This window comes from Agelaius tricolor, unplaced genomic scaffold (assembly GCF_023055355.1).
Source record: "Agelaius tricolor isolate 1412-34295 unplaced genomic scaffold, bAgeTri1.0.p SCAF_4, whole genome shotgun sequence".
In the NCBI taxonomy this organism is placed as follows: Eukaryota; Metazoa; Chordata; class Aves; order Passeriformes; family Icteridae; genus Agelaius; species Agelaius tricolor.
Window position 1 is genome coordinate 47,500,033 of NW_027269264.1, and position 12,091 is coordinate 47,512,123.

The 12,091-nt window shown below is 38.6% G+C and overlaps 1 protein-coding gene across 1 annotated transcript in view; it reads left to right on the top strand.

Annotated features, from left to right (window-relative positions):
• ADAMTS12 (ADAM metallopeptidase with thrombospondin type 1 motif 12) overlaps positions 1 to 12,091 on the top strand; it is a 146,534-nt gene that overhangs the window by 108,200 nt on the left and 26,243 nt on the right. The window contains exons 15-17 of the mRNA XM_071425580.1: positions 1,555 to 1,799; positions 3,110 to 3,251; positions 10,606 to 10,732. Of these exons, the coding sequence (XP_071281681.1) occupies positions 1,555 to 1,799; positions 3,110 to 3,251; positions 10,606 to 10,732 (514 nt within the window). The remainder of the gene's footprint in view (positions 1 to 1,554; positions 1,800 to 3,109; positions 3,252 to 10,605; positions 10,733 to 12,091) is intronic.

A 12,091-nucleotide genomic window follows, 5' to 3' on the forward strand; every position in this document is an offset into this window, starting at 1 on the left:
TAGTTACATAATCACACACTGTATTTGTAACATGTCTTCTCTTCACTGAATGAATAGAACATTTGGGAGAATCATTAGACTTGGTTACTTACAGTAGACCTAGACCACTGATTTCCTGAATAATAGAAGTGAGCTTCCAGATTTTCTTACTTTGTTCACTTAGAAAAAATTGATTAATTTAGAAAAAAACTGTTTCAGTTTCCACAGTCAGTCAAAGAGACTTGCAGAAGGTAACTTTCAGAAAATGCTCCTTCTTAAACATCAATCACTGGAAATCCATATATATTGTTATATATTATCCATCTAATTAGGAAAGACCGGAAGTGGACAGATTCTATTTTGCACCACAATCAGCATAGGATATTTTAACCAATATTTATTATACCACAAAAGAGCTGAAAAGAAAATCAGATATTAAAGACTCTTGGGCACTTATTTACAGCAGCAGGTTGTTGTACAGCACATAAATAGTTCTGGTGGGAGAACATTGATACTGAAGATTGCTTAGCATGCCCAGTGTGGTTTATCTCACTCATGTGAGTGAGTAATCAAAGGTGAAAAGCTCATTTCACAAGAAAGGTGAACGGGATGTGACTCTAAGAATTTAATTCATGACCTCAGAAAGGTGTGATGAGAACTGGGGAAGTCATGTTCCAGTCTTGAAGTGAACCAGCACAAAATGCAGCTCACACTCCCAGTGGTGCAGCTTGTAACAATGTTATCCATCTAATTTCTAGAGCTCAGCTAGGGGCAGGAACAAGAAAGCTCCCTGTGTTCGTGTTCAAGTATCTATGTGAACTTCCTATTTTTACAATTTAGTAGCAACAACAATAGCAGCTTCCTGTAAGGTGAGAAGCGCAGTGTCTGGTGTCACATGTTGCCTGTGATGTGAACAGAATTCTGTAATAGATGCTTTGGGTCATTCTTAACACACAACCCAAAAATCCCTAAACAAATAACTATCCATGAAGAGCCCTTGAACTTTGTTATGAAGATTGGTAGTTTACAAAAAAGTGCTGAATTTATAGTAGTAATTTTAGGCATTTGAATAACATTATTTTGTTGTTGTAGGGCAAACAGTCACAGAGAATTTAAATGGCTTAAGAGAAGATACATGGAATTCTGTGCACACCTGTACATTGTGTACAGATGAAAATGTTCTTTGCAAATTGAAAAAAACCTTTCTCACAACAGGCTGTTAATTTGCAGGAACTCCCTGGCATTTCTCCAGATTACAGTATGCCAGAGTCCTTGGGCATGGTTATGGAAATGTTGATGCTCATGTGTGGAGTAGATTTCCCCTGGCACAGCTTTGAAAGTCATTCACCTCCACATCCCTTACAAATGCCACTGGCATTGCCTAAACACTATTCCCCAACTGATACTAGAAACCCTGACTTGGAAAGTCACACTGTTAACAAACTGAAATACAAGCTCTGTGACAGCACATTTGTGTATTTTTTCAAGCAAAGCTGTTGTTTTAATCATCTTACAAATAAGTAAAATGCAGTGACATTTCTGTTGTTCACCTCCATTAATTTTTCTTGTCTTTAGGATATGTTGATATTGGGCTAATTCCAAAAGGTGCAAGGGGAATCAAAGTTATGGAAGTTACAGAATCAGGAAATTTCCTTGCTGTGCGAAGCAAAGACCCAGAAAAATACTACCTGAATGGAGGCTTTATCATCCAGTGGAATGGTGAATACAAAGTGGCAGGCACAATATTTCAGTATGACAGAACAGGGGATCTAGAAAATCTGACTGCTCCAGGACCCACCAATGAATCAATATGGATTCAGGTAAAGAGGAAATCAGGAGCAGAACCTGCTAACTTGCATGGCAGCAGAATGTGCTGGGGCTCTGGAGCTGGGGCTGGGAAAATATGTATATTGGTATATAAAACACTATTAATGTGCTGTCTTGAAAAAAAAAGAAACAGTTGAGCTGTTTTGGAGAGAAATAAGCACTTTGCTTTTGAGGGTTGTTCATCCTGCCTAAGAACTCAAATCCTGCATAGCAATCCAATATTTGTTAAAGGCTGATATAATCCTGTGCTGCCCCTAGTTGGTCAGTCCTTTGCCCAGACTTCTTGCACCAACTCATGGCTGTGATGTGAACCAGATCCAAATGAAAAATAAGTTGTCACAAAAAGGGAGGTAGGGAGCTGATGTGAGGCTGTGAACAGTGAGAGCTAGGGACAGCTGACAACAGTGACAGCTTACACAGAGCAAGAAAACATACAGCACTATATAGATGGGTTAATAGCTTGTGGTAAGTGAAACTGGCCCATTTAACATCCACAGAGGCTGATTTGTTTCTTTCATGTTGCTTTATGGATTCTGACTTGCACATAACCAGTTTCTGTCAGTTCTGAGAAAATAGTTTGGAATTGGCCTTTTGATCTTTGGAAGTGTCTCTCATGGCTTGTTTGCATGTGTGTCCACCATGCACAAAAGAAGTATTAGAGGTGTGATGGGAGACTACTTTCACACTTTGAATGTCTGGTGAGAAGACAAAACTAATGAGTGCTCAGACTTCACTTTTAGCACAATTGGGAAGAAGAGTAAAAGTTTGTGGCTGAAGTATTTTTTTCTCCTTAATGACATTTACTTTCTCCCTCTCAGGTGAATTTCTTGAGTACCCCTTCTGAGCTGGAAATTTTTTTTCTTAATTCAGAAACAATGAAAAATAATATTAAAGGAGTGTCTGAATAGCATCTGTAATTTTCTGACCCAGAGGTTGTTTTGTAACAGCTATTTCAGCAGGTAGTAAAATTATAACTAATAATGGGGATAGGCAATAGCTCTTAATCAGCAGCATAGGGATGCTTTGGATGGACTTCACATTATCTTTTCTTATAGTCAGTAGAATACCAATTATGGTGACCCATTTATTCTCACCCGTATTTGCAGAAATGCATGGTAAACAGCTGTATCTTTGAAAAATTCATGTATGCCACTGTCAACAAAGAAGTGGAAATTTTGCAAGTCTGCTTCTCTGAACTGGTAGCAGACCTTATGGGCAGCTTTAATTATTCCAGTTTCACACTTTGAAAGCTTTTGACCAGTAGATTATTAATTAAACCACTAATAAACACCACTCTCTCCAGCTGCTTTTTCAAGAAACTAACCCTGGAATCGAGTATGAATACACTGTACGCAAAGAAGAAATTAATGAGAATGAGATTGGAGAGCCAGAGTATTTTTGGCAATATGGAGAGTGGACAGCCTGCAGTGTTACCTGTGGAAGAGGTAATTCCTCACTTCCCTTTTCTCTTACTGTTTTCCTTCATTACAGATGTAATCCTCAAAGAGGTAATGTTCTTTAAATCTGCATTTGGTGGGAAATAAGATCACATGGTTACAAAAATAATGTGAGGAATAACTTGTTTACTTTAAATGAGGCAGAGCACTGGAACAGGCTGCCCAGAGAGGCTGTGGAGTCTCCTTTTCTGGAGATATTAAAAATCTACCTGGTTGTGATCCTGTGCAGCTTGCTCCAGGAGACCCTGCTTTAGTGGGGGGGTGGGACTACGTGATCTCCAGAGGTCCCTTCCAGCCCCAGCCGTTCTGTGATTCTGTGAATAATGTATTTTGACTTCTAAATAAAAAAAATTAAAATTGCATAAGTCATTATGTTTCTAAAACACCTGCCCTGAAATTCTCAGCTTCTGTGAACCAAAATAAGAAGGTACAGTTTTCTTTCTGTCATAATTTTTTTGTCAATACTGTTCACCATAGCCTTTCCTTCCAGCAATACAAATTTATGACCTACTATTGTTTCCCTATTGAGAGTTTTCTATATAATAACTACAAAAAAATATTCTTCCTTTCTGTCCTGCCTTGACAAGTAATAACTCTTTTTTGTCCATTGTTCAATAGTTACTTAATTGCAATTAGTCTTGAGAACTTCCATGTCTTTGCCCATTTGGCAATAGCTTGGGTACCACTGCAGTTATACTGTAGTTCTGTGCAGTACATTATACCACACAAGCAGAATGATGACTGTGAAGTAGGATTTAACAACAGGTCTGAAAGTTGTGGCTTCTGGTAACTCACACAAAATGCTACCAGGAGAACTTCCTCTGAAGTAGCTAACATCAATGAGATAAAGTTAATATTTATAGTAAACCAACAATAAGGATAAAGAGACCAAGTCTTTACATTAGTAATTTTTTAAATCCATCTATTGTGTGAATAATTTTGAAAATGTGACGAAAATGTTGTATATGAAGGGAAGTCTGAACTTGGGGGTTAGGAATTGTAGCCTTCTGTCTGAATTAACTCTTGATTTTCACAGGACAGTAAAAGAATTCTGGAGATACAACCATAACATTGTTCTTTGACCATTCTGTACAGTGTGAAAAGAGTAGAAGAGCAGTGTTACAAACAGACCAATAATATGAGAAAGACCTTTTCTAATGCTAGAGTAATGTTAATGGTTTTTGGTAATTACTGCTTTTTTAACTGCTTTGTGGAAGAAAAGAAAAAGGACAAACAAGTGTTGTAACAAACCCAGTTGTGATTCTAAAAGTAGTGATGATTGCAGGAGTAATGTTTTTAAATCTCTTCTGTGAGGGAAGACACTAAAACAATGTATTTTTAGTGGTTTGGACAAAAGGCATTTTATGACCTAATTTTATAAGATTAAAAGAAGAATTTTTAGAAGCCTAGTGTAAAGTATCCCATCCCAATAACGTCCACATATTATTTTAAAAATATTTATATATATATATAATCAACATATTATGGAGATGTGTGTTCATTCATATATATGTATGCTTGATTAGATAGATGCTGTGATTTGTTTTCTGGGGTTTTTTTGAGAAGAGTCTCTCAGCACAAAACTTGATGTGCTTTCTGGTGGAGAGGCATCCACCATTTTCTTTAAATAGGTGCACAAAACAAGTGGTTTTGCTTAATTGTGTTCTGTAAGTGTTATTTCTGATACCTGCGAAGTTCTGAGTCATATTTAATGTAAAAATTGTTGTGATAAAAAGGGGAGAGGAGGGGAATATGTTAGTAGACTGTTACGCTGTTTTGAGGTTCTTTTTACATGAGCTGCAGTTTTCCCAGAACTGTTTCTAGGTAAATTATAGCCCCATGTACTCTCTTCTGGCTAATTGACTGTGATGTGGCTTTGATTTCTGCCACATGGGTTACTTAGATAGATAACTGTGGTATGTAAAGTCTTTCAGTTTTTATCTACTAATTGACTTCCTCTGTTTGCTGCATTTTTGCTCTTAGTAAATGTTTTTTTGAGCTTACTGCCTTTGTATAAGTAGAAATCATGTATTTCAGACAAGATTATGGCCTTGGTGACATCATTTGGAGGGGGAACCAGGAGGTGCATCCCAGTTCATGAAGGGCACAGACACCTCACCAGTTCTCTGCATTCCTTAATGGACAGAAGAAAAGAAATTAATAAACCTGTAGTCTTCTTTCCTCTGAGATACAGATGTCTAGAGAAGTAACTGGACAGGTCTAAAGAAGGATGTAGTTTGCTGATGCAGTGATGCAGTCTCACTCCCTGCTCATTAAAACAGAGAAATCTTGGCACAGAGCTCCAATGCATCACTTGGAGTGGGGAAATCTGATATGCCAATCTGCCTGCAGCTCTCTGCAGGTGCACGTTGTATTTGGTTGTGCTCTGGGCCTTGGGGATGTGGACCAGCATCACTGTTCATAGCACCACTAAGGCTGGAAAACACCTGCAAGATCAGGGAGTCCCAAGCCTTGACCAAACACCACCTCATCAACTAAACCATGGCCCCAGGTGTCATATCCAGTTGTTTCTGGAATACTCCCAGGGATGGTGACTCTACCATTTCCTGGGCACCCTGTTCTAATAGGGTTTGACTACCTTTTCAGTGAAGAAATTCTCCCTGATGTCCAACTGACTTCCATAAAATTTCCTTCTGACTTCCACAAAACTTCCTTCAGGCTGTGAACAATGTGATCGATTTCATGTGAATGTTCACTCTGTTTAGATTCAGAACTTAGTGCTGTTGGCACTAACACACTTGTACCAAATCGCTGACATTTGAACTGTTCTGAGGAGTTTATAAGATAAAAGTGCACTGAAGTGCACATCATCTTCTGCTATGCATGTGCTGCAGGACAAGTCTTATTGAAGATAAGCCTACAGAGAGATAAACAAGAAAAGCTGTATTTATTTAGCCTAACACAAGTAGTGAATAGCATTTTAGTAAATAGCATTTAAGGATTATTACAATTACCATTTTGTAAACAATAAACCAATATTTTTAGGATAAAAAGGAGGACCAAGAAAGATGAACTGCTGAACTAACTTTATCAGCCACAGCCAGTGGGAGAAATTGATCCTTACCTAGACTTCTGTTCTCTTGGCAAACCTGGACCTGTCAAAGATCCAGCACAGGTCCTTTCATCACCACTGGCCAAAAACAGCAATAAATCCAAGGCTACTTCAGCCTTTGGTAGCTACAGAAATCTGGATAATACAATCAAATGCTTTCTGGAGCCAAGAAAGAAAATTTGCATTAGGGAATAAGAAGTTGGGCTGCAATGGACTGGTGCAGGAAATCTTCATCAGTCCTAAGAGAAAAAAAAGTGATTTTAGCCCTACGGTGCAACTCCTTATTCATAGGAAATGTACCTGGAAAAAGTCCCAGTGATGAATAAGAACTCCATAGAGTGAAGCTATTTCTTCCCAGAATGAACCGAGGGCAGCGCCCTGGACATATTTTCCCCCAGATTCTTGGCCTCAAGGTTGCACCATGCCGTGCCCTGATGCATATCCTTCTCCTGATCCTATCCTTTTCCACTGCAGTGGAAAAACAGAATATGTTCTCAAATGTTCTCGTGGCTTCTTTCATTTCCTTTTTATGTGCCCACCTATTGTAGTGGGTGGCTCTGGCCAGTCTTCTGTAACACCACTGAATGGAAAAAAGTACTCAGAAAAATCAAGGATTTCTGTGGCAAGTATACCTAATCCTTCCTGCAGGGAAAAGGAGAACACACTGCAATACCTGATATTCATTTGCAATGTAGAAAATAGATAAGTAGTTACATTGCAATCCAGTTCATGGCAAACAAGCACCAAAGGGGATAATTTGTAGTAAAAGCCATAACCCTTTCCCTGTCCTCAGTGCAGGACAGGTTGAATCTCTTCCTGCCATTTGCTTTATGCTGAAAGGAATTGCTTTGCAGTCAGAATGTGTGCACACTGGTGTCCTGCAAACTGCTGCACCCTCTGGACAAGAGCTGTCCCACCAGGGCCTGCTCTCAAGACAGCAGGTACAGCCTGTAAGCTTTTTTACATGCAGATTAATTTAAATGTGTCACTGAGGTTCTTTTCTAGACCAGCTACCTATTATTCCTTCTTTAAATAATCACGGAATGGGTTATATTGGAATTACAAGTGTAAATACTTCCTGCTTGTCTAAAGGCTTTGGTCTTGTTACTTAGAACCAGTTTTGAGTGGCATTAAATGTAACAAAAAGCATAACACAGCACAGCTGCAACTAAGGGAGAATATTAGCCAATATCAAACCTTTGTTTCTCCACAGATAGTATCAGTAATTGGCAGATTTTCAAAGCTCTGCTAAAGGACTTGACTCTAAGATTCTTTTTGGGGTTAATTGTTACGTGCCCTCTAAATCCTTTACAACTTTTATTAAGGCCACTCTTCAAAATTATTTCCAAGTGTTCCTAAGCTGACAGTGTTGGTTTTAGAATACAAAGGTCACTGTTTCCATTGACTGTTGTGTGTCTTGAGTTTTATAGCACTGGAAATGTAAAGATTGGCACTTGTATTCTGTGCATAACTTGTGCATGCACAGAATATAATTTTCTCATTCAAATACAAAGTGAACTCCTTGCAGACGAAGTGCGCAGCTCAGATGATTACATGTTCAAATGAGCTCTAAAGTCAAATATGCATGTTTTCTCATACACTTTTCATTACTTGCTTATGATCCTTCATTTCTGTTGTTTACAGCCCAAACTGAGTGCTTTGTGGAAAAAGATTTCTAATCTCTCTTTCAAAAACCTTTCACACCCTGATGACTTTGAACTGGTACCTTTCTTTGCAAACCAAGTGAGAAATCAAGGTATCTGTGGGTCAGCCTCACATCTAAAGAGTCCTGCATTAGGGATGAAGTGTCACAGGGAAAAAGAAGGAATCTCTGAGCAGATTTAGTGAAATGAAGGTTATTCTCTGATCTGATGATTATCTTTCTTGGTTTCTCCTATCTTTCCCAGAAATACTTGTAAGGTTTTTTTTTCACCGAGCTGAGATAATACATATCAGGTGAACTAATCAGCATTGAGTTCAGAAAGAAATAAAAATGGTGAGGGGAGGAAAACAGCTACCTCTCAAAGCCCTTAAGAAAAAAATTTTAGGTTTCAAATTTTACTGAGGTTTCAGTATATTTAGAATTTTTAATCTGTGGCTTAGATACGATATTACCCTCCTAACTTGTATAACTGTAAATACTTGCTGGGGCAGGGTCAGTAGTGACTAGTTGTCTTCTGCAGTGTTTTCTAGTTCAACTTGCTCAAACTGATAAAACCATTTCACTATGTCACAGCATGTAAACCTACATATATGTGTGGGTGTTGCTATATTCCTTCTAGCTTTGGAGCTGAACTTCCAGAGATTTTGAAACTACAGTGGGAGTTCACATAACTTTCATAAAAGGTTGTTTATTAGAATAAACTGGTTGTTTATTAGAATAAACTAGTTCATTGATGTCAACTGGTCCTTTTATGAGAATGTACAGCTTCAAAGCAAAACTTTTGCAAAGGTTTATAGGGACTTTAAAATGAATTGTAGCAGATGAAATGACACTAAAAATTTATCAAAGCAAAAGATTTCTTATTGTTTGTATTTGGAACAGCAACATATCATGATTTTGAAAGTAACAAACATTTCTGCCAACTGATTTGTTTACAGCTAGCAGAAAGATTCTTGAATTTTCTAGTCACATTTATACCAGGGCATAAAAGAGAGCACTGCTCCCTGGGAGTTCTGTGCTGAGACAAAAGGCTTTCTCCTGTTTGAAGTCACCTATGAATAAGAGATCACCATGTCCAGGCTTACTGCAGTCTTGCAGCTGTACCACGGACCCTTGTATGCCTCAGTCCCTTAATCTTCCCTTACAGGTGATACTAATCACTGTTCTAGAAGATCAGCCTTCATATCTGACTGGAGCAGAGTCAGTCATCAAATCTTGTGCTGTAGTCAGTAATTGTTTTATATGTCTGAGTCAGAAGCCTGAAAGTAATCAAAAAGTGAAAGCATTTCCTCACATACCTGATGTTCTCAGGTGTTAAAAAATAGGGATGTAGGTTTCCATTGGTTTCTATGAAATGACCCAAATAGGCATGCAAAACTCTCTTCTGTATTCTTGAGCCAATGCAGGATTAATGATTAGATTTGTTGATCCCACAGGGCTTTTCCGACCTTAACATTTTTATGATGCTATGAGTATACAGATGAATATATTAATATTTCTCAATTATTTTCTGTGGATTGCTGTTCTTATCTTCCATGTAGTTTCCCATACTAGTTATTAGGAGGCCTGAGGAAAGGAAAAGCTTGTTTCCTAAACATACTGCTAAATAGCCCAGCACTTATCCTTGATGCCATGATAACAGTGCTGTTAGGCCCTGTGCATCCCAGGAGGAAGATAAAAGTTCTAGAGATGCAGTGATCTACCAGTGTGTATTAATTGATATGAAATGAACAGCACAGTTAATGAGAGTTAATGAATGACTTTTCAGTCTTTTTAGTCTTTAAGATTTGTGTGGACTATTTTAATGCCTCTATATCAGTCTCACTGCAATCTTTCAAACTGTAATATTGCAATACTTTTGTTTACATTGGGTTGCAGCCAAAGATCTGCCTCAAATTATTGCAGAGCTATGGGGAAAGCAGGCTCCAGGAAACTGGATTTCTTTAGATTCACACTAGGTTAGTGTAATATTTTGGTTCATGTTTCTTTCTGTTAAATGAATGGAGTTTTGTATAAATGGAAATGTTAGGAAATGACCCAAATGGTTTGTGTGAATTGTTTTTGTGTGTCTCTTCATAATTGTTCTTTGCCTCTTGTGCTGTATGTTGCGTATTATTTACTTAGAAAATAGAAGACATTTTTCATCATTGATTTCAAAATGTGCAAAAAAAGTCAAAATGTGCACCAAAACTTCTTAAAAGTTGAATTCATGTTAAGAGTCACAGGATTATTCTGTGGCTCTGGTTTGTGTTCTGCTTAAACAGCCTTCCCAATGAACAGAGAAAAGGTCAGCAAACCCAAGCTTGCTGTGAATAGCCTGATGCTGCTGTGTTTCCTCTTGTCTGTGTGGGTAACTGGAGAACCCTTCATAGCCATTTAAACCCACTCGAGGGCCTGCAGGAGCCCTTTCCTGAGGCTAGCAAAGCCATTAAGGAAAGTGCTTTCTAATCTGTCACTTGAGCTCTGATCCGATCCAAGAGAGCTCTGCTTAACCTTTCCAGCTTGACTGAAGGATGCACGTAGCTGGGGATTCCTGCACTCCATCCAGCCCAGGGATGACTGCTCCTTTCTCTCTCTCTCTCTCTGTGTGTCTGTCTCTCTGGCAGGGCTGCGGCGGCAGATTGCGCGCTGCGTGCGGAGGGCGAGCGGAGCTGTCAAAAACTCCTTCTGTGACCCAGCCACGCAGCCCAAGGGGCGGCACAAGAAGTGCCACGAGCAGGACTGCCCGCCCAGGTAACAGCTTCTGGGGGCTCTGGGGGTGGTGAACAGCATCCTTACTCAAAGGGAGCTGCTCCTGATGCCAGGCTGGCGTGGCATCCGCAGCCTTCCATGGTGCTGTCGTGAGGGCTGCCATGCCTTGCAGAGCAAGGTGCCAGAAATTGTATAATAAACAAATCAGAAGTGAGCCATCCTGAGAGGCTTCTAAGTCAAGTTACTGAGCAGTCTGTGTTGGCAGAGATTGTTCTCTCATGTATTTAGATATTATTTTTATTCAATTTGGGTATGGGTGTGCCTGAAGACCAAAAAAGTTTTTATTTTGAAGCTGTATCCTTGCCTTAGTGCAAGTGAGGTAAGAAGAATTACTGTGTGTTCCAAAAATAACTAGCAGAGCCTTTAGATGTTGTTTCTCAGTATTTTTTAATACACCTTTATGTACACCTCCTTTAATACACCTTTGTACACCTCCTTTTTATGAGAGGTGATGAGTGAAAATGCTTACTTCTAAAACTAATTTTTATACTTTCTTTGTAATACAGTACTTGGCATTTTTTATTATATTCCTTCTTATTTATAACTTTGAGTGAAGTGCAGTTCTCTTAATTCCTTGATCACATGGGAATAATTCTTTCCTTTCTCATAACATTGTCTTAATTTATATTCATCTCTGGTCTTTCTGTGCTACCATTCTGTGCTGCCATTTTAGCATTTAGTAGGGTAAGGAGGACTAAACATTCTAAGTGCCTGCAGAACTGTTGGCTTTTTTAACAGGCACAGATTTGCTGAAAGAGATCAATACTGATTTTTGTTTTGTGCTTTAGGTACTTTGGTTTGTCTTCTTTTGTCTTTGAAAGTTGTTTATCATGCTGTTCACAAAGGTACACCAGTCTAGTAATTCTAGTTAAATCAGAATCAAATTGAAGCAATGAATCCTTGGGGTTCATGGTGTTGCATTTGCCACCAGTGAATTTCATGAAACTTTGATGTTAAAAGTTCTGTGTATTTGTTTGTTTTATTAGTTGTTTCCAAGTATCTTCATAGCAGTATGTGATGCTTCTGTGGGATTTAGGTCTTTGTGCTTGCATCACGGTGTACCAGCTGCATTTCATAATTCTTTGTAGATTGCCAGGAAATCAATTGAAAGTAGACCAAACTTTTTATTATTTGACTAGTTAAGAGCTGGGGCTACCCATACACACTGAGGTGTTTTTTCATGGCACACATAAGCTGTACTATCAATTAAAAAATTCCCAGTTAACTCAATTTATGCCATTTGCTCTAAGTGACAACATTATTCAGACCTGCTCTTGAAAGTGAGAGAGGGGAATTTGTTTATTGTTAAGCAGACTACACAATGTCATACATAAACCAAAC